The 23,827-nt window shown below is 41.3% G+C and overlaps 1 protein-coding gene across 3 annotated transcripts in view; it reads right to left on the reverse strand.

Moving 5' to 3' along the window:
• Positions 1-2,554: 2,554 nt before the first annotated feature.
• Positions 2,555-23,827, reverse strand: part of ppp3cb (protein phosphatase 3, catalytic subunit, beta isozyme) — a 43,827-nt gene continuing 22,554 nt past the window's right edge. For 2 of the 3 annotated variants that reach the window (XM_049585572.1, XM_049585573.1), the window contains exons 4-14: positions 23,658-23,769; positions 19,865-20,010; positions 15,284-15,423; positions 13,883-13,960; positions 10,700-10,794; positions 10,205-10,330; positions 8,281-8,358; positions 8,028-8,112; positions 7,643-7,740; positions 6,526-6,573; positions 2,555-3,587 (exon numbers count right to left, since the gene is read on the reverse strand). In XM_049585572.1, coding sequence (XP_049441529.1) covers positions 3,409-3,587; positions 6,526-6,573; positions 7,643-7,740; positions 8,028-8,112; positions 8,281-8,358; positions 10,205-10,330; positions 10,700-10,794; positions 13,883-13,960; positions 15,284-15,423; positions 19,865-20,010; positions 23,658-23,769 — 1,185 coding nt within the window. In that variant the 3' untranslated portion in view covers positions 2,555-3,408. The remainder of the gene's footprint in view (positions 3,588-6,525; positions 6,574-7,642; positions 7,741-8,027; positions 8,113-8,280; positions 8,359-10,204; positions 10,331-10,699; positions 10,795-13,882; positions 13,961-15,283; positions 15,424-19,864; positions 20,011-23,657; positions 23,770-23,827) is intronic. The other variant, XM_049585574.1, reaches the window with a different exon arrangement.

The following is a 23,827-nucleotide window of genomic DNA, read 5'->3' on the forward strand; positions in this document are numbered from 1 at the left end:
TATTTATCCATAACGTTTAGATAACTATTTCAGACATTTACTTTTAGCTAACTATTATAACCATTTATTTGTCACTTTTAGCTAACTAATTCAATTATTTAGCCATTAACATTACTTGATCTATTTCATCTCTCTCAATCTGTCACTAACAATATGTCTTTAACCATTATTCACTGCATTTAACAAACTACAGTTTATCCATTAACTAGGTTACTTAAGACTCCAACCACATGCCTCCTGACAAATGCGGAAGTACTCCCCTATGTGAGTAGCATGACACCTAGTTCACCACTAGACCAGGCCACGACTGTCACTGAGAACACTAAGGTCTTGTCTTTGATATTATTTTAGAAGGTTAGTATGACGAGGAGTTTACATTGCACTATTACAAACAACTTGGGTTTTTTGAGATGTGAAACTAGTGTTTTTAGACTTAATTTGAGTGGTTATGCAAGACAAATCTAATACATTTAAATGAAACAAATTTTATATTCTTCAGCAGATTTGACGTACCAGTAGGGAGGTGTAACTTACAGTAATTAGCCCTAATGATTAAGTCAAAAGTTTTTTAACCACTTTGTGATTATTTCATATATCCTTTCTTGTCTTTCCTGTCACTCCCGTAAATGTTATGCAACATAAATCAGTAAGCTCAGTTTCAGTGAAACTACCTGATGAAAGAGAACATCACTCCCTCTTACCTGGAATGGTATCTTCTATGTGGAATACTTTCTGTCTTGTCAAACCACAGCCAGTGGCTGTAACATCCTCAGAAGAAGACTGTAAATGACTGACACTTACTGGACTGACTCACTCTGACAAGTGGTTAAATGAACTGAAGGGGGTCACAAGTGAATTTCCTGGGTGGGACATTTTAACAAAACTAAATTCTGCTTCACAAGATTATCTTTATCATTCTAAGCATGTTCCACTGTGATTTGGCAACTATATAACAGGTCCAGTCACACTGAATGATTTTATTGACTCATTCATTGCTATTGCACAAGGGTGCTTCTTTTATGTTGTCTTTTGTGTGTCCATGCTCAGTGGTAATTAAATAAAGTCTCAGTATCCATATCAAAGGTTCATGCATATTTTATTCAAGAGTAAAAAAGTGGATCGTCCCATGGGGCATGCTTACAGTGTTAGTGACTGGGGAGTCAAAACAGAAAGAGAGCAGAAAGAGAGAGCGAGAGATTGAGAAAGAGTGAGAGAGAGAGAGAGAGAGAGACAGAGAGAGACAGAGAGAAAGAAAGTAAGAACCGTGGCACAATTTCTATGGCACAGGGTCTCCCAGGGGGGTTCACCTCTCCCAAAGAAGCACAACAAGATCAACCAAGGAGCAACGCAACATGAAGAGCAACCAGCAGAGAGAGAGAGCTTAAATATTAAGAATAATGTCCATAATAAATAGAATCATAATAATCATAGAATCATAAATATCATCAAATAACAAGAGGAATCATCAAGAATTATGATCAGAGAGAGAGTACACTTTTTTCCTTTAAATTGTGACAGCAACACACCGGCTCTTCTGTTAAAATGTGTCTTTCTGCTTTTTGCTTTAAACAGCGCAAATTTTAACCATGCAATCATGCTTTTGGCTGCCTGAATGCCTGTGCCTCTGTATATAGTATGGTCATTCATCAATGCTAATTTAATATTTGTTTATCGTTATTCATATTTATCGTTAAAAACAACTCCTGTACACCGACAAAGAAGAGAGGAGAGAACGTGGACTTGACACTTTGAATAGAAGCGTACTGTCATTCTGTACAGCATTGAAAGAAACCAGAAACACAGGTTGTGAAAAAGAAAAAGAAAAAAAACATGAAAAAACCCAACAAAATATAACATAAAATGAATACAAAAAATAAATTAACATTATGTACAAAATAAAATATTCATTATTCCTCAGTTCATTTATATTAGCCAGAAAAAAACAAAAAGAAAAAAAAATCCTACCATAGTGAAACACAGAGCACAAATATAATCTTCACATTATTATCAAAGAACTTAACTCTGCATGCACTGATGCGTTAATATAAATGCTTTACAAAGACCTTTTCTTGTGACTTCTTGTCGTCTTGGCTGCTGCCTTAACTAGAAGAGTCTGTTTCCTTTGTGAAATATTATTTCTTGCTTTTTAGGCCGGAGATTTCCCGGCCATCACTGCTGTGTGGTAGCAGACAGCAACACGGGAAGAAAGGAGGATGTAGAAAGAGAATGAATAGAGTATGACTTCACATTTAAACTCCCCCCGGCTCCCTCTCATCCATAAAGCATCCTACGTTCGCTATACTGCATCTTGCATCTCATGACCGTGTTCATCACATGTGCAATAAAACCTCTTTATGTAACCTATTTACACACAACAGGTGGGGAGAAACACTTGTTTCACATCTGATCCTGGCCCAGTTTCAATCCTTTGCAGAGAGCTAACTGGCCTGGGACCAGAGTTTTTTGTTTTTTAATATTTTTTTGGGAGGGCAACGAAGGGGGGGGGGGGGGCTCCACTTGACTTCAAGTAGAGGATGGTTACAGTGTAGTGCTACAAAAGCAAACGGGAATCTCCTCCCGAGAAGAAAAGGACAGCGAGGGCTCAGATTAGACTGCAGCTGAGATTATCTCCACACATCTCTTGGCAACAGATACCACACCACACATCAAAAATTTTCTCGCTGGCTGATGGCGAGATCAGCTCGTGTTTGCAAACACATATTCAAATATAACTGCACGGACATTTACATGTTGAAGCATGTGCACACACGCAGGCAGGCATATCCACGACTCTATAAAATCAACCTATCGCAAGTTTGGTTCCACTCCCTGTTTGCAAACAGGAAAAAGAAGCATACATATCTTTAACGCCCCCGCCCCTGATTGCCACCCCCATCTTCCGTGCAAACTCTTGACCCCGCCTGACACAGCACACACCACGGACAGCCATGTCATGCTGACACTGTCAACCCACTGTTGATCCCCAACATACATGGTGTGTGTAACAGCAGCTCCTCCTGTTTTGCATGGGGAGTGTTTTTGTTGTTTCTTTCCTGTTGTTGTGCAGGTACATGGGAGTTGTAGTTCTTTATATAGGGCCCATCAGTTCAGTGAAGAGATTCAGCCTTTGGTGGTATAGTCCGGGTACGCTCATGCCTTTACATACAGCTGAGGGCAACGGGAATGGGGTAGATAATTGTGTGTGTGTGTGTGTGTGTGTGTGTGTGTGTGAGAGATTGCATGTGTGTGTGATGTTGTCTGTAGCCCATTCAGTGTATGTAATACTATGTTTGTGTGGTGCATTTTCTTGTGTATATATGCCTATGTACAAGTATCTATAAATATGGTACCATATGAGAGTTGTTGTAACTGCAGGTATGTGTCTGGGTATGTGGGAGGGTATGTCCATCACTGTATATTGCTGTTGCTGTCGGTCCCATTGGGCTCGCCCATGTTCATGCGGCCCATTGACAGGCCCACGCTGTTGACGGCATCACGTCGCGGAGGCATCCTCTCGTTGATCCGATCCAGACCTTTGGCCTCCTCGAAACTGCTGATCCGATGCTGCGGGGAGAAGCCTCGGATGGCTGCGGAGACAGGCAGGCACACACCCACACACGGACACATACACAGACACACACAAACATACATACATGCACACAGAGTTAATATTTTACCAGACATTAAGTAGAATCTTGTGTATCCAAACCCCTGGGAGCTTTGAAGGAGATATTCAGAGCGCTGAAATGGATTGAAGAGTCCAAACCACATTTTATTCATTTATGAAATGTGCATGTGCACACATTTCATGGCGATCCGTCTGGTTTAATTCAACTTTCAAATGCTTTCAATTGAGCACACCAGCAAGGACATTTCAATGCTTATGACCCTGACTGTGCTCCTTTAACAGAGGGACGTTTTGGGTTTGGATGAACAAGGTTCTGTCATATATGCAAATCAACACAGTTCTTGCACCATTATCTACACACATCAGCTACTGTCATCTATTGTCTGAATGCTGAGCTAGGATTAGTTTGACCTCATAGCTCACAGTGAACATGACAGTCAGTGCGACCTGGCCATTGATCCTAGATCAGTAGTCTGAGACACCTGCTAGATAAGCCGTTATGAGACACAGAGTATGGAACAAAGCACAGCTGCACAGAAGCAGTCGTTCATAAGTCCTTAAAACATATTTAGCCTATGTGAAGAGTTTTTGACATTCAGCCGTTTGTTCTGGAGGTTACCACTTTCCCCATTACATTCTGTAACCAATACGTAAAAATTAAAGATAAGGACAAAAGTCAGATGTCAGGTTTTCCATATCTGCCAGGTTGATTCTTTTGGCCATATTTTAAGTTGGGTTAGACTTTAGCAAATTTGTCTTTTTTTGTGATAATGAAGTTCAGCTTTGTCTCAATTCCTCTTCCTCAGCGAGTTTAATGAATAATAATATGCTGATGCACTCAAACTTGTTCTTGAAAGGGGCACTCTGCCAATTCTACACATGCACATCAGTTTATGATGTCATCAAGGTAATCTTGGCTTGGAGACACAAATGCTTAAGGGAATGGTTCAACATTTTGGGAGATATGCTTACTTGCATAAAGTTAAATGAAAAGACCGATATCTCCCATGTCTGTATGGTAAAGTTAAAACAAGTGGCAGCGAGCTGTTAGCATAGCTTAGCATCAAGACAGGAAATAGGGGGATAGAGTATACAACAATTCATTCAGGTAGTGTACAACCAAACGTCACAAACCAAGCACTACATCTTATCATGCATTGCGCTGAAGGAATGGATGGACTGTTTGGACACAGCTATTGAATCATGTTTGTTTGATCCATAAAAAAACAGCACTGTGGTTTTATTATACTGGAACTATTTCTTGGCACAGTGACTTCCTGGAAAACTACAACATGCCGTCTTTACGTTTCTGTCCGTGTACGAATTAAATAAACAAGGTACAAAATGTCAAACTGTTCCTTCAATGGTATTGTGAAATGGGGATATAGAGTTTAAAGACATGGGTATTGACCAAGCATGAAGGGTCTGACAAAAAGATGCCATCGGTTACATTATGGGAAATATGGGATCCAGCTCTTTTTGGATCTGGACCCACAATAAGGATAACAAAATTAGCATATGTCCAGCTCTTTTGCTTCAGTTTCAGATATTTAACAATTGTTTAATCAGTCCCTTTTGAGCCCCCAAATTTATGGCAGGGCAATAACAAATAGCCAGAGTGCCCCTTTAAATTAGACTCAAAGTGGACCAAATAAAAGCAGAATAATTGGGGTAACAACTTATCAAAATTAATTAAACCAAAATGAGTAAAACCTCTCCAACCTGAAGCTTTGAGATCAGCTGATCTGTGGTCTCTGTGTTGACAGATGCTCCTGCACTGATAAGGAGGTCTGTCAGCAGAGATCGCTGCCACTTTTGAACAACAACTACTGCCATATTACCTTTGCACACATGCAGCTACACACCACTAAACCACTGTCCTACACAGCGGACACCTCACACCCAGCTACAAATAATAGTACGTAACAGAAAAACGTAACACAAAAGATACCCATAATTTATTTGCTTCAACAAATTATGGACTGTAGTTCAGGACAGCACAAAAGTTACAAACACAAAAGACTACAGTTAACAGAAGCGTGCAGAGTAATAACAAAGCTTGTGTACGCAGCTTATAATACACTAAACACAAATACCATGATCACAATCTGTTCAGTAGCAGACCTGTTCTGGCTTCAGTCAGAAGAGTCATCACAGGAGCTCAGTACAGAACCTGTTAATGCATTACTGAAGTGCTCTGCTTAGGTGATGTGACCATTTACTGAAGAAGGCCATGGGATATGGTCAAAAGCACAGTGAATAGCTGAGTTTTACCACAGAACTTTTGAGGTTTGGTTTGTAAGATTATTAGAAATATTCCCTTAACACTTTGCATTAATTTACTTTTATCATAACAGGTGACTCTTGTTCTGCTTGTGGAGAAACAGATTGGCTGCATGTTTATCTTCTACACAACTACAGTGCCTATGAAATATCAAGAAAAGACAGTAACACACTGCAGACTATAAGAGTGACCCTGCCCAACTTCACAACACCCACTACCACCCACAGCCCCGCTCTTCTTGCGCGTGTATGGTGTGTACAAGACAAAGTTGTGTGTGATACGTGCCATGTGCTGAAAAAGACATGAATAAATGTTTGTGTGTTGGGAGAAAAGGTGTAGTGCTGTTTCCTGTTTGCCAAGAGATGGAAAGAGAAATGTGTGTGCATGTTTTGTGTGATTAAATATGGTGGCTATGTTGTGAGCGCTGATGTGGTTAGAAGAGCTTGGTGCGTCGTGGGTAAGGAAAATCTATGACCTTATGAGCATGGGTGGCTGAGAGCGCAGCCATGCTGCACACACGCACACACACAGGGAACGTATGTGCGCACACACAACACACACACACACACATACACACACACACACACACACAGTGAAATGAGTGGGATTTTACCTTCAGCGTCCTTAACTGTCTCGATGGCTTCAATGGCCTCAATGGTAGCTGAAGGATGATGGAGGAGAAAAGAAGAAGAGAGAGAAAGGAGGACAGGAAGAGAGAGAAGATGACAGGGTCGAGAGAGTAGATGAAGTACAAAGAAAGAAGGAGGAGAAGAAGAAGAAAGGAGTGAAGGCTGAAACATGCTTCTGTGCAGTTCCGTTTAAATGTGACGGCTTAAGGACGCAAGTGAGGGCGACCGCAGATAAAAATCTCCACTAAATGTAGTTAAAAAAAACACCGGCCCGAAAATGTTTAGGCAGTGCCTGTGTTGGTCCAACACCAAACCAGAAATTTGAACACAGGAAGTAAAGGAGAACAAAGAGTAACTAGTGGCGAGGTATATCGATGCAAATATTTGATAAGCAGCGTCATGATGGCCCAGGGGCGTACCATTTAAACCTCTACGTCTCTGATTCATCTCTCATCCTGTCTACCTCTTGACTAAACCCTATACATTAAAAGCAAAGATGCCCGTCTCTGAATAGAACACAAAGAAACAAACAAACAAAAAAAAAAACGCATTCTGATTGGTAAATCCAACATATACATTAAATGTATGTGCACTTTGTGTCGGCAGACACTGATACAAGTGACGCATGACACTTGCAAATTAGCTGACTCAGAGACATGTTTCAGGCTTTAGTCATGTGAGGCCCTCAGAGCAGCACTGAGACCATGGCAGGTTCAGAGGGCACCTGGTGTTAGCAGTAGCTGCTGTTAGCCCACGCACACCTCACACACGCTTTGGCTGTATGTCCTCTCTATCATTCTTTAGCTCTCTTTCTCTCTCTTGCTTTCTCACACACACACACACACACACAACCAGCAGGCTGTTAGTATCCTCAGCGCTGGTGAGGTGAGGTGGAGAGAGTGAGCGAATCAGTGAGGCAGAAGGATGAGAGGAGAAGAGCAGAGGAGAAGAGAAGAGAGGGCAGGAAGGAACCGGAGGATGGTCCAAAGCAGGTATTTAAACTGTGTCTATGTGTACTTGTGTGTGTTTTAGTTCTGCCTTTGAAGGTGTGTCCAGGGTTACGTTTGAGAGTGTGTTTGTGCGAGTGTGTTAAACACTCACCGCTCTGCAAGGTCTGTTTGCCCCCAGACAGCACTCCACTGGGCAGCATGCCTGTAGGGGTCAGTCCCTTCAGGGTCAACACGTTCTCACTCTCCTCCCTGAGAGACAGACAGAGATGATGTGCGTGTGTGGGACAGTTGTGTGTGAATAAAAAGAGAAAATTACAGAGAATTACACACTTCCCCTCATTGTGCACCTGCAAACACAAAAAAACATGCTTGCGGAATGCTGAAAGTACCAGGCAGGTGACTTCTGATTAATTTCTCCTAAAGTGAAATACAGCATTTATAGGCATACGGTAAACACACACACACACACACACACACACACACACACACACACACACACACTCACACGCAGTGCGTACAATTGGAACTCAGCTCACCGTAGAACAGAGAACATTTTAGCCATCTTCCCAATGGCTCGAATCTTGTTTTTGATCACCTCTTTCCTGGCTGCTGCTGCACTGGCTGGAAAAAGAGTCAAACACAAACTCATTGATTTAACGTGCTGTCATCATAAAAAAACAAATTGCCAAGATATCTTTGTAATTACTGAATTATATTTCAGTCTTGTATTTATTCACACAAGCATAGGTTTGAATCATGACTTAAACATCAATGTTGAGTGTTTCTTACCATCGAAGATCTCCTCTCCGTCATTCATGAGCTCGTCATCAGAGCAGATACTCAGGACATTGACCAGCATCTCAGTTACTGCAGGACACAAAGACACACACTTAATCAGGAACATAGTTGCACCCTTGTGGCCTAGGGGTTAAGACACCAAGCAAGAACAACAACACCCCGGTTTGAGCCTTGCTGGGATGCTTGTTGCGTGTCATTCCCTGTCTCTCTCACTCCCCCCTCATTTCCTGTCATCTCTCCACTGCTGCCCAATAAAGGCATAAAATGCCTCAAATCTGACTAAACTGTGGTTACCCAGGAGTCCCTAATCCTGTAAGTAGGGGTTGTACACCTTTTTAAGCTGATATAATTGCTATTTTTAGAGAATATTACTGAGACCATGTAGAGTACATAAAAATGATCTTCCTTTAAAACTAAGAAATTTATAGAGATTATCCCTTTTAGTGTTTTTACCTTAGTTGTGTTTGCTGAGTGGTGAGATCTAGCGCAGGGACACAGACAGGATGTTATTGCCGTCTGCATCTCTGCCTTTCAAAGCTAGAATTCAAGATGAAGTTGTGCCTGCTTTGTGCAGCACAGACTGGACTTCTGTCCAGTTAAGGAGGTGTTAAAGGTTCATGACAGGACAAAAGTGGAAAGAGGATAGCTCACAGACCATCAAGTTCTGTCAGTCTAAGAGCACTCACGTCTTTGTCAGAAGAATACAGTTGCACAGTTGGTACATGAGTGCCATTTGATGGAAATGTATCATGATTATAATTTGCAGTGGTATTACAGACATTATTTCGATTTTTGCGTCAGACTTTTTTGGCTTAATTTATTAAATGTGCAAACTGATCCATGACTAGGGTTGAGTGCCAAACTTGTAAGAGTACTGACCAAATTATGTAGCTATTACAGAGCACTGATTACCGTTAAATCAATTGATGCCAAATTTCAATACTCGACATTGCATCTGGATGAGAGAAATGTAGAGTATAGAGAGAAAAAGAGAGAGCCAGACTATGTCACCCATACAGCCTGTTCAAGTCACAGTGTGTAAGGGCAGTGGCGAACCTAAAGCTTTCCTGTGTGGTTTCCCTTGTCAAAACTTGATGCAGACAACACTTGCTGCAATATTTGTAATGTGAAATGCAAAGCTGGCCAGGGCAACACGTCTAACCTGAGGACACACCCGGTCTAACACAAAATATATTTAAAGCTAAAGAGTGTATTGTGTTTGACAGCCTGGAGGCAAAGTCCCCGCAGCAGCCACAGCTAACGTTAGCATGCCTGTAGCCAGCGCTGGAGATAATGAAGTCATCATCCATGCAAGACAATACTTTACGTGAGGCACAGACAACTTTACTGGATGCTTTTGTATGTTTTGTTATTACAGAGATACTAAAGCACCTTAGAAAGGTACCACTAGATACCAGTACCAAGTTCCTGATACCAGTACCCAACCCTATCCATGACAACTGCTATTTTTGTAGTACTTTATACTAGATTTATGCCTCCAAATGAAATTGTAAGGGCTGACTTTCTGTCTTTTGTGACTCTCTTGCTGCTTCACACTACACCAGTCTGACCAATCTAAAATCAAAAGTGTTTCATTAAATCATGGCAGCCTTGGTAGCTGGACTCATCATCCTTGAGCTCCTTCACAGTCTGGTGATCTGTCTGAGCATAAAATCCACCAAAGCTCAAACAGCTCACATTTAAATCAGGTCTTAAATCAGTACCAACACAATTTAGCCTGAAGTAGGTTTGTGTTAACCGGCATTTCAGTCTAGTGCTGGATTTTCCACACCAAAAGGAGTGTTCCTTTGGATATTACAGCACCACTGACGACAACCTGCCGCTTTAATGTTCTGATTATGATGTTCTGTATGTAGAAGAGTCTATATAAAGGATTTGTGTGTGCATGTGATACCCTTTTCTCCCACGAAAGGCAGTGACCAGGTGAAGACGTCCATAAAGTTGGGCAGCCAGTAGGGGTGAGGAGAGCAGTTGAACTGACGGATGTTCATCACGTTGTTCTCATACTTCAGCACCGCAGCTGGACACACACACACACACACACACACACACACACACACACGCACATATAGATTATTGAATTTGGTCAGATATCAGACAATATTATTCCTAAAATATTAATCTCCAAACATCATGTTAAACATACAGTTATACTAAAATGAAGAACATGATTCACTACACACATAGTCCACACATCCACACACTATTTATATCAATGTGTTTTAAGCGTTTCTGTTCAGTCTTAGATGAAGAATAATATGCTGTTGAGTCTAAAATGATTGCACCAGTGCTCACATTTGAGCTTTTTGTGTGTGTACAGCTCTGTGTGTGTGTGTGTGTGTGTGTGTGTGTGTGTGTGTGTGTGTGTGTGCGCATGTGTGTATCAGACCTTTGTTATTGTAGACATCCAGGTAGTTTGGAGCGGAGAAGATTGTGATGAGGGAGGGGAAACCTGTAGTCTGACTCTTCCTGTACATACGGTACCTGAGGAAAGAGAGACAAACAAACCACCCACATTACAGCTACACGAATATATAAATAAAAAAAAAACATGTTGTGGATGAAAACGGAGGATTTGCTTCAGAGGTCTTTAAAACCAGACAGAGACTGGTTGAAGGCGAGACAGCCACGCATTTAAAAACAAATGAAGAAGGATCTGTGTGGGCAAAATGACAGGGTGCCACTCTGCAGGGTACTGACAGCCCCCAGTGTTTGAGTGAAGCTGCCAGCTCAGAGCTTACATTTTGAATTAGGCCCAGATCTAGTGACTTAGTCACAATAAAAACAAGTCTGGGTGCAATTAGTTTCATGCATGCAAAGAACCCAGTGAGATTAGACATGATAATGAACACAAGAGCACATTTCATTTTTATGCACAAACAAAGCACGTATAAGCAGCCCGTAGTAGCTGGGTCCCTTGAGGACAGACTAATTACCAAACTCATCAGTAATCAAGAATTTTGGTTATTTACTATAAACAACTGTAATCTAGGTGTGCAGCAGAATTGGGTGGCTGTCTTTTTATTAATGTGATTTTCATCATGGTGTTCTAGTGTCCTTTGCAGCGTTGTCAGGGATGTTATTCTCTCCAGGAACCTGTGTATAACCAAATCGATTATTCAATCATTATCATCAGCACAAGGTTGGTTCTTGTTTTGGTCCCTACATATTTACAAGCTTTGTCCACAGCAGGCCACCATTCACTGTCCCTGATCATGAGCCAGTCGAATCAAGGCAAGGTAATAGCTCTGTATCAAACAGGCTCCTGATTGGCTGCCTGTTACACTGCTCTACCACACTGGCACAGACTTTACATTTCTCCCTGTGATCTATTATGTACAATGCACAAATGTTTACAGTGTACTGTTTTATAGGCTAGTATGCTGTACAGTAAATCAACATATTTAATATTATGTTATAACTCAGTAAGTGCACTGCTGTTGTCCATCAATCAAACTGCAGCCTCAAAAGGTTACTGAATGTCACAAAGAGGAACCAAAATTTTCCAGAAAGGTAAGAGTTTTTGTTTGTTTGTTTGTTTGTTTTCTGAGGTGTTCCTGGAGCAATTTTTACCACCATCCACAATCAGTTTGAATTTTTTTCAGCAGTGAGGAGGTCCCTCATTTGCTTTGTAAACTATATTGTGGGAGAAGATTAAAGTGGACCTATTATGCTTTTCCTAATTTTCTGTCACATAATATAACATAACATTGTTGGATGTTCATATTAAAAGTAGCCAAAGTTTCAAATAATGAGGTAAACATATGCAAAAGTAAACCCTGTGAGTTACTGTATGGTCATCTGCTCCAGGCACACTACTGCAAGTGTACATACACTGCTACATGTAGCGACATGCTAACATCAGGGAAACATACTATCACTGTTGCAGATGTTAGTAACTTTTCCCTGATTTCAGATCTTATTCCTGTTGGAGGATATCCGGTTTTGAAGATTATGGTTTAAAAAGATTTTATTAGGGATTTATCTTGGTAGATAGAGCCACTATACTACATTTAAGTCATTTCCCGGCTGCAATGATGGTGCAGAAATGCGAAGGACCCAGAAACACTTACTGGTCAGAGCAGACTGGGCTTTTTTGGGAGGGGGTGAAACAGTGAGTTTCAGACAGAGAGTCAGTTGAAGTATGTTAAATCATAAGTGTTGTTTGAATAATAAAGGATGTAATCGTGTTCTAGTAGAAACCCAAAACACAAGTATGAAACTGAAAATGAGCATGATAATCCAATCACAATGTTTGTTTCCAATAACTTCCTGGAAGAAAACCCCCACGTCATATGCATAGAACAAAATGGTGCTGACCAAACGCTGCCTGAATTGGTTAGTTTTTAGCTATCTAAAAAACAGCTCATGGTTCTCTCAAAGCCACTAGAACCCATTCACGAAAACAGTAATTTTACTTTGCAGAACACGGGAGGTGCTGGTCTACCACTGCCTCTATCAGTTTGTGTGTAAGGAAAAGGGAAAATGGTCCAAATATAGCGGGCACTTAAACTTTTTTTTTTTTTTTTTTTTTTTTTTTTACGGTAGCTATAATACATTTTGCTGCAGCCCTGTCCACTGTAGTACACTGCTTAGCTTCCGTGCCATCAAAGACACTAGCAAAGCAACACAATACATAAAATAAGCACGACTGATAGGTGAAACTACAGTGTGTAACTATATATCTAAACATATATATATATATATATATATATATATTATATCTAAACATTACAGTTATGGCTGGAAATGACAACTGATTTCACACATCTCTGTAATAAAGATCAGTTGCTAGTTGTTTACCTGGCAGTGAATGTTTGGAAGTGGTGTCACAGTGATTTGGTATATAGGTCCCCTTTAAGTGTTTTTAGTTATGATTGTTATGAGTATACTTTATGTAAGTTTTTCATTCTGTCTCTACACTGCTGCTTATTTCAGTGAATGAAGCCAGTTTTTATTCTTTCATTTCTTAAAGTGTCAGCAATTTTCAGCTATACATTTGGTACTATTTAGAGGTATAAACTACTGTGTCTTTTGGCTAGCCCTTGAACAAGTTCACCAACGGTTACCCAGACTGCCCAGCTGCATGACGGATAAAATACTGTTAATGGGTTCACCAAACAGCACAAACCACAGCGACAGCACTACTGATAATGCAGCAATTAAGGCAGCACTATTATATTTAGAGGATTTACACTAAGATAACAGATGCCAGGAGTGGATTTGTGGATCAGAAAATTATGTTTCACCCCCACTACTTTATTTAGACTAGTGGTGCAAACCCTACATGGCTCTTTGCCGTCCCATTCTGTTTTCAAAAGATGAGTTAGTTGACCTGAATGTTGTTCAGGCTATTGGTGTTCTCCATCAGACAAACTCTGACAATGCCAATAACACAGTTTTAAGGGTGACAGAAGGAAATCGTGGAACCTCTTTCCCCAGTAATGTGCCAATTCCCTGACAAAGAAAAATAACAGCTCAGAACACGAAATGTCAAGGTAAGCCATTAAATTAAATGGTGCTCTCTTTTAAGCCGAGAGAAGGACTGAGCCGCGACAGTCAGTCAGCTTACCCAGCATCCTGTGCTTCATGCGCTCTGATGATTGACAGCAGGTTGTTGGTCTGTAGGAACTCGCACACTGCTGGGTAACTGGGGACAGAGAGAGAGAGAGAGAGAGAGAGAGTGAGAGCAAGTATCTGAAGTGAAGCAGTGGAAAATGAAAATGTAGGAGAATAATCATCTGAAAAGATCCGGTAAAAAACCCTTTACATAGCAAACATGTTATTATATCAAGACCGCTGTAAACCTCAAAACAGATGGAAGTATTTAAAGTCTAGCAGTGGGAGATGAGTGGGCCTCTCGTGTTCTAGTGTTATATCTAACTGGGGCCAGCAGGGGGCATGAGTTTGCACAAGGCAGGCCTGAGCAGGACTTATGGCCTCCTCAGTGCTGTGGGGGCTGAGTGTACACTAGTTGGTCGATTGATGCTGTGTCTGCTAAACATAGAAAACAACTGTGTTCTCCACAGAAAACATGTCATAACACCGAATTCTACACACTGAGGGGCGCAGCTACGACCGCGCCAATGCTTCGCCTGTCTTTCAACCTCAGCTCTTCATCTTTACAATCCTCCGTTCTTATTTCTTCATTCCCATCTTTCATCTTCTACCCCACCACCATCGCCACCACCACCACCACCACCACCCTCCTCCCATGTTGCGCTCCCTCTCTTTCTCTCACTGTATCTTAATATCACTCCATATCTGGCAGGAGTAGCCAGTCGTCATAGCAACAGAACCGTGCAATCTCCCTGGGGATTGTGGGATATCGTTTCATGCTGAAACAGAACTCTGTGTGTGTGAGTGTGTGTGTTTGTGAATGTGCCTTGTTTATGTGTTTGCTCGTACGCTGAATGTGTGTGTGAGTGTGTGTAAACTGGCCAAGATTTTCTGTGTCTTGTACAAATCCCAGTGATTGTTATTGGATCTTGGATGTGGCGTAACCGTGCAGGAAGCATCTCTCTTTCTCTTTTCTCATCACCAACATCCCAAACCAATACACTGAAGTCCACCAAACTTATTAGATTCCTGATTTGTACATGAAAGTCACATCTCCCTAACTCTGGGCCATCACATGGCTCCCAGGTCATTAAAACACATCGAAGGAGCAGAGGAGGAACACATTGGAGGATCAGTCGTATTTCTGGCTGCATGTTTCATCTGCTAATTTGAAAGAATATATATATATATATTTTTTTTTATCTCTGAATATTGCATTCATTCTGGCTTGTTTGGATATCAGGTAAATTCATATCTCTGAGCTTCATAAGCACAGGGATCTATTGCTTCAAGGATATCAAACTTTAGTCACTCACATTCCATTTGATTTTCTTCTAAAAAAAAATATATTATCAGGACTCTTATGTAATATTTCTTTTTGTTGGTTCTTGTGAGGAGTAATGCTGTCCAGTACCTGTAGAAATAGGAGCAGCCTCTGACTGTGTTGTGGCCAAAGTACTCCTGGGTCTTCTCATTGCCAAAGTCTTCCAGGGGGTCGGCCCACAGCAGGTCGCACATGGGCCCAAATGCTGGGGGCTCCTTGAACCGGTCCAACTAGGACATACAAGGAACACACACACAGAAACACACAAAAATATAAGCTTACAGAAATACAAATGCTCAGTCACATTTAGAAATATAAACATTACGCACACAAAACACATAAAAACATATCAGATACCTAATATTTTTAGAAGTGTTATGAACCATAGCCCATACACAAGAGCACATATAGGATAAATCAGAGGAGAAAGAAAAGCAAACACACACAAATGCACACACACAAACACATACTGTCAGAGCAGAGCATCTCCATGGCAACCCTCACCACACAGGAGGGAGAAGATGTCACACCAGCAGATTCACCATGGAAACACTGCCATTAGATGAGGAAGTGTGTGTCCTCATGTGTCTGTCTTCATGTGTGTGCCTTTGTACTCTGTGTTACTGTGTGAACTGTATACATACAGCATGTGTGGGGGTCTCTGGTGCACTGGTTTTACTGGGTTCTTATGGATTCTCTGCTTTGACAGCATACGTATGCATAAATAAGAGTCGGTGTGTGTTTATGTCTGCAACCACGGGTGTGTTTAAGTGTTACACATAAGCTGATAACATGTAACGTTAAATTTATTTTTCCCCCGGCAATGAGAAGTGTGATAAATGTTGCTACTATGTATAAAGCAGTAAATGCAGAGGCAGTGAAGTTGAGAAAAAGGGTTTCAAGTTTTCAGTCTGGCAGGAAAACAATTAGAAGTTGTAATTTCATTCTTTTTCTTCCTTCTGTGCCTGATTTTAACCCCAAAACTAACTGCAATAGAATGCGAATAATGCCTAAAAAATACAGTTCAGAGTGAAAAGAAAAATGTGTCCACTAACATAAATGTGTTCTTTCAGCTTCTTGTCCGTTTTAATTTGTTTCTTTAAAGGGATAGTTCAGATATTTTGAACTGGGGTTGTATGGGGTACTCATCCATAGCCACTGTATTACATACAGTAGTTATCAGGAGAGGCAGGCTGGAGTCCAACAGGGAAGATAAGCAATCTACTGCTGTGGAGGGGTCAGAAACAAAACATATCATAGTAACCTAAAAAAAGTGCCACCAATAATATCACTTTAATTGTATACTATATTTAGAGTGTTATCCCTGCTTCACCTTCATCTGACAGTGATTTCTAATGGGAAAATAAAGCTGTGAAGCTGTCATATCACTTTCTTCAAAGCCAGACTCCATTGAGAAAAACATTGATTTAACACTGTTGAAGACAGGAGCTGCTGATCTACTGCTGCCTTGATTACTTATTTTGTATGTGTTATTGTATGATTTTGGCATTTAAAAGGGTTAGTTCAGGTTCACCAAAGTCACACAATCACACAAATTAACCAACTGATCGAAGCAGCGGTGGACCGAGAGCATAGATGGGAAACTGAAGCCGGTAATGGCTTCCCCATTGTAAGGAGCTGCCTGACTGAAAGATAAAATGGTGAAAATACTCCTTATAAAGCGTATACTTAAACTGATGTTATTGTTTTTTAGGTGGCTATGATTCATTTTGTTTCTAACCCCCATCCTAGGCAGGAGGCTACATTGCTTAGGTTCCATCATGGACTCCAGCCTGCGACTCCAAACTGGGGGCGTGCTGACATATACTGCATGTAGTACACTGACTATGGATAACTACCCCATACAACCCCACTTAAGACAATCCAAACTATCCCTTAAGAGAATAAAATGTGCTATGATGATATATGTTGGTGAAGATTCTCAGTCTTCCAGGTCATGGTAATTTTGATTTACAGTTTATAGACCAGAAGTATTGCATGTGTTGCTACTGTATATGTTCTGTCAGTCCTTCTACTATTAATATTTATATTCATTCATACTATAAACTAATTTACATATATGAATATGTCATTTAAAAGCAGCATAACAGCAACATATTGCATGAACTCCACTCAAGTCAAAAGCTAAAATATCAGCTGAGATCTACTATGCTAGTTACCTTTAGCAGGTTTAGCTGATCTTTTCTCTGTTATGGCTGAATTTAACTACTGCCACATTTAGTTTTGTGAAGTAACCAACTGAATCAGCTACAAGGATGTCACTTCCTCAAAGTGGATACTTTCTATTTACAGGTAGGTAAAATCTGTAAGTAAATTTAGTTTTAGCATTAAGGCTAAAAGTTGCTATCTCACCAGCTAGCTTCATATTAGCGTAGCGCTTCTGCTTTAGCTATCTCGCTTGCCATTCTGTATAATATAGAGTTGTCTCCCCTTTAAGCCAACACTGGAGATAGTAACAGCACAGAACAGAGGGGACACAGGACAGCCAGCAAGACCGGATCATGGGCAGCACAGGTGTGACATTTTGACAATGTGTCATGTGTGCTACCCACTACAGGAGATTTTAAAAGTAGCTGTTAGCAGTTAGCAGGTAGCAAGTATCTCAAAGAAGAAGGACAGGTTAGGCGCCATTTTTATTGTTTAGAAAGCATTGCTGATGCGAATGTTGGAGACCAACGCTGTTGTGTTACATGTCACACCAATCTAGGCTGACCAAACATCCTCTTTTGCCCAGACATGTCCACTTTTCACGTCCTGTCCAGGGCGTGTTTATAAATTGATGATAATGTCCAGTTTTCCTTGTGTGTGTCTGTGTGTGTGTGTGTGTGTGTGTGTGTGTTAGAGTGCGCCACGGGCCGCATATTTCTGTCCGAAACCGAACCGAGCCCGACATTATTTAATTAGTAAAGCACTGAGTTTGTGTCACACAGTTGTTATGGTTACAGGCTATTTAACAGGCCGGGCGTGCGCTGTGGGTGCTCCGCAGGGAGGGAGACCTCCGTGTTTGAGACGGGAGCGGGTGGCAGGAGGTCTGAGGCTTCCAGCGAGTGGAGAGGAAGAAATATAGCCTAACAAAATAAGATAAAATAGGAAAACTTGTCTCCCTCTTTTATTTTCAGCGTTTAATCAAGGCGGAGGCGGGTGGTGGAAGGTCCGAGACTTCCAGCGAGGGTAAAGGTAGAAACAAACAGCCAGTGTGTGTCTGTGTGTGTTCTGTTCAGGTGTTGTCACATAAATAACATTCCCCAAGCAATACACAGGACAGACAATAGGATTTTATTTATTTTTACACTACATTTTCACTGAAAGCTGACCGAATCTGACCCAAGCCCGAATACAATTCATACGTCCGTCGGGTAGGCCTACTGTCGGGACCCGTCGGGCTTGGATTGGGTAGCCACACTCTAGTGTGTGTATGTGTCCCCTATCTATAGGGGCCTATCTGAATTTCTGTCTTTGAGAGATATTATTTTGTAATATAACTGAATTTTCTATCCATACATATAAACTTTAAATATATTAAAATTATAAGGTATCTTTGAGTAAACTGCGAGTATCATTTAAGTAGGCTATCTCATGGCCGGGCCGAATGTCCTCTTTTTTGGAAATCAAAATATGGTCACCCTACACCAATCACCCCTCTTTTGCTTCCACAATGCCGGCATCCTGTTTGAAATCACACACTGTAGCGGCATGATGCTGTTGTTGTTTGGTTCCGTGTAAAAATGCAAAGCTGGTGTAAGTATCAGCGTTGCCAGGTGGGAAATGTAGGATTATCATACCAGAGACTCAAAAGTATCATATTTTGAGGGGAATTATTGTACATCCGTCATAACCAAAATAACAATCCTACTGATGCGCTATAGGCAAATATAGTCACTCTAGTGTTTAATTTTTTGGTTTACTTTTTTTCCATTTTCCTTGCTTCTGTTTTTCCTCTTCTTCTTCTTCTTCTTCTTCTTCTTCTTCTTCTTCTTCTTCTGTTTTTAATCTCATTCTCGCTCGACTTCCTGACGGGTCCTAGCACCTCGTGGGGCGGGTACAGCTGACCCTTCAGCCAATCGTGCTCATTGTTCAGAGACAAACGTCACCTGGATCTCACGCAAAGCAAAGTGAGATTGGCTGGAAACATGTCACATGGGAACAGATGCCTTCAGGGCTCACAAAAAAACTTCGGCATACTGATTACAACTACACATTCATGAAATGGTCAAATTATCAGACATTTGGCCTTTTTGGGATTATTTTATTATTATTGATCGTACATCGTACAGAGGGCCAAATTATCGTACAAATACGATAATTATCGTACACCTGGCAACGCTGTAAAGCATGGACTTTGTAGCAGCCCTACAGTATAGTGCGAATTCTGTAAAAAAAAAAAAAGGGCTTGTGTAGTGCGTTCAGTGGACGAGTCATTGAGTGAGTCCCTGCACATTTGTTCACAACTGACTGAGTGCTTGACTGAATTGCAAATTGAGCAAGTTGTTTGAGGAAGTAATTCAGTTTAGCTTGTTTGCCCAAAAGATTCTTCTTTTGAATTAAACGTTTGCCAAGAACACAACACTACCAAATATGTATTAATGGTGCTCTGCCTTTGTAGGGCAGTATAGTTCATTCAAACCAGTGTGAGTGTGTGCCTTTTCATACCTTCTTGATGTCGTCCAGCGTGTGAATCTCTGGTGAAAGCCCTCCGTGCACACACAGGAACTGCTGGTTCATCAGGGCTGCCAGGGGCAGGCAATCAAACGCCTCCATGCAGGAGTCATACACCTGCTCTGAATACTTGATCTTACCTGGAGGTGGTTAGAGGGGTGGAGAGATATTTCAAGGTTTGAGACAAAGGAAGCACCTAAATGTGTTTTGACATGCTTTGAACAGCCACCATCCCCGCAAAACATACAGTCAGTCCCCGTCACTCGGAGTGTGACTGTTACATATCACACACAAACACACTGCAAGGGAGAGCAAACAAACATGGAGCTTTGACATGGACGGATATAAAGGCTTCAGACAGACTTGCTCGGTTCCTATGAAAACATAATTTTGTTCACTTGGGTGTAAAGGCGGTTACATGTAGGATTTTTACATAACATGTTATTAATTTATGCAGTCATCTCTTCTTCAGCACTCCCATATGACCTGTTTCTCTCCTCTCTGATGATTTAGAAATGCCCCTTCTCAGAGAGGAAATCTACATTGGTGGAAAGAATGCTCTATATTACAGTAGATAGTGTATTGCAACAGACAACATGCGGATGCAAAGACTCCAGCTCTGTTTCCAGTGAACCAAATCTGACCCAAATATAAGCATGAAGCAGCGTAGAGGCGTCACTGTGAGGCTGAATTTTTTGCTTTATGAAAAACTCCTTTGATTTGGCAGGGATATCAATAAAGACATCCAACACGCAGCATCTTTAAAGTACATTTCACACATGGGCGTAACAATACATCTGACACAAAACAATATCACAGGATTAAAGGAGATTGGAGGAGAGAGATAGAAGAGGAAAAAAGAAGAGAGAAGGGTGGATTTTGGATGAGAGCGAGCAAGGGAGGAGGGGGTGAGAGAAAAGGAGAATGATAATTTCATAAAGAGAGAAGGAGAGAGATTGATGGGAGGAGACAGGAGAAGGAGGAGAGGTTAAGAGCGGTAAGATGAAGAGAGGAAGGATAGGAGACGGCAAGGGAGGAGGAAGAGTGTGAGGACATGAGAACGGCACGTACACAAATCAAAGCCAGTGTTGTGGAGTACCAGTGTACAGTAGCCAGTGTGTGTGTACTTGTCTGTGTGTGTGTGAGACAGTGAGGAGCGTGTTTGTCAACCTCTCCATCTGCCTTGAGTAGAGCAAGAGCTCATTATTGCTCGTCCACCAGTTTTCAGCTCCTTCCACACACAGACACTTAAACATTTATGAAGACGCTCTTGCACACACATGCAGTCACAGTACATGCTCTTGCACACACTTGTGGTGCACACACACACAAACACACTCGCACACACTCGCACACACAGCAGATGGTAATTGAGGGCGACCACTATTCGCCACAAGCACCAGGGGAAATTAGCTTCCTTGTCCCTTGGCCAATCAGACACAGAGGAGCAAGTCCCTGAGCCAATCATTAAGGGCCAAATTAATTTGCTGCTAATCACCCACTCTCGGACAGGACGCGAGGAGAGTCAAAGAGAGAAAGAGAGAGAGCGAAGGTGCGAGGGAGGAAAAGATGGAGGATGAAGGGAAAGGAGGAGGGAAAGAAATGGGAGATAAGGACGGAGAGGGGGGATGGATAGGAGTGTGGGAAAGGAGGGAGGACACAACCTAGAGGGGGAGGAGGAGAACAGAGCCTACAGAAAATAAATAACTTTACAGCTGAAACGATCAGTCGCTGATGTATTGATTAGTTGAATGACAGAAAATGAATCTGCAAGTGACTGTTTGCTAAACCCCGCCCCTGAGCAGTGAGTTGTCCAATCCTTGCTTAGCAACTGTAACTAGGCTTCACAGGACTACCATTGAATTTCTTTGCATGTAAATGGGGCTGTGGTGAGAGTGATGCATAGTAAATAAAGACTTCAGAGGCTGGTGTAATTGTTTTAGCCTTTAGATACCCATAGATTAATTATGCATGATTAGCTAACATTTTGTTAGCATTGTGTTAGCAAAACATTAGCTTATCTTTGTGTGGATGATTGTGTAATTGGCATTTATCTTGTAGATCTGAAGGTCCTGTACCCAGCTGCTTGTAAATTAGACATGGGGCTCCAAAGATTTAAAGGTTTTGAACTGCTGACAGGCGCTGACATCAGTAACCATAATGGGTGGCAAGCTGTCAAGGTCCTTTGGCCATATTAGGTGTGAGGCTCAATATCATTAACAACTTTAATTTTATAATACATCACTCCTTTGCCTTACTCAAGAGCTTCTCTTTGTATGGGCATTTGTCTTATAAATTTCTGATGATGAATGATTGACGGATGATTAGATTGGTGACACATAATGACGGCTATCCAGGATGCTTTGCAATTCCCATTCCCTATAGACCAAACAGTGTGTTTGTCTGCTCTAACATAAGCTACAAACGTTAGCATTAGTCCAGCTAACTACATGATTACTTACAGTAGTAACTGAGTGTTACGTCCAAGGTCAAGGAGCATTCTGCTAGCTAATACTTGTGGGGTAACAGGTTATGTTAAAAAAAAAAAAAATCACATTCACAATAGAGTGGTGCAGGAATGAGTTAGCATTTTACCATTCCTGGTTCCCTCATCTTTAAGTCAGTCTGTTTTTTGAATGGATTTGTGGTTAGACACCTGAAATAAGCTCTATGGTTAACACAAGCTGAAGAGACCTTCACGTTTTGTTCTGCAACATAATGCCTCAGGAAATACCCCACTCTTGTATTTTAAAACTTTTAGGTGTCTTTAAAAATGGGTTGCTAACAAGTGGCTAAAATAAACTACAGAATGTCTCGCCTTTACACCTCTGTTGTGGTGGCAGCGTTAAGTTATGCGACTATAGTGTAGTTCACATAATTTAACGTCGCCACCGCAACATGGAATAAAAGTGGTGTTAATTTGTGGGGATTATCTTGCTACACAAAATGTGTACGTATCATAAAATCTGGTTTGCTGCAAAGCTTATTTTCTAAATCAAAAATCCAATGGAAAAATCACGTAGGCTTTTTGACAAGGGAACCAGGATGATGCTAACTTCTGCATCAGCCTACAAAAAACATCATCCCTGCATCCCCCTATGGCACATCCACTGTGTAGTCTTTCCCCACTGAGGGGAAGCCTGTCTTAGATGCTACTATGTGAGAGTGTAGGCCAACATTAACATCACAGTTGTTCTGTCCTGCTCAGCTGGATTTGGGGAGGTTTACACTCCAGCATCCACAGCTGAACTCGTTATCTGAGGAAGCACTACATTTGCCAAACACGTCAGTAAGTTCTCATTCTACAGCCTTTTCTCTTCTAACAGTGAAAGTGGAACACACTGTTCAGAAATATGAACAGTGAAGCAACCTCTGTCTTGCTTGTCCAGTTATGTAAGCTAAGCAGCTAAACAGGGTTATGTTAGCATGAAATAACACTCTGTGATCTTTTATTTTTACTTGTCGTTCTTATGATATGAGAACACTGCAGAAACAAGACCAATGCAGTTTAATTATGTCCATGTCTCCCACTTGAATTATTATCATCTAGTGAGGATGCAAACTTTTTGTCTGGGATGTGTAGCTTCAGCCTCAGTCATTTAGCATTATATCATGTATATCAGACCCTCTTTACAAGGTTCTTACTCATAAACGAGTCAGCTGAAAAACATTTTAAAAAGCTTTCAACCAACTAATTGATGATGAGGCTGAGGTTGAAGAGGGCAGAACAACAGAAATGTGAGGGGTAACCCACTGACACAAAGGAGAAAACACAAGAGTTACTCACATTCTTGTTTGAAGGTGAAATATTCTGTCAGATGTCTACATTCATGGTTTCCCCGTAGAAGAAAGAGTGTCTTTGGGTAGAGGATTTTCAGTGACCACAGGTATAGCACACACTAAAGGTTGACCAGGGAGGAGAGAGCATAAAGGCTGGTTAGAAATCAGCCACTGCAC

Source organism: Epinephelus fuscoguttatus, linkage group LG9, assembly GCF_011397635.1.
Source record: "Epinephelus fuscoguttatus linkage group LG9, E.fuscoguttatus.final_Chr_v1".
NCBI classification, from domain to species: Eukaryota; Metazoa; Chordata; class Actinopteri; order Perciformes; family Serranidae; genus Epinephelus; species Epinephelus fuscoguttatus.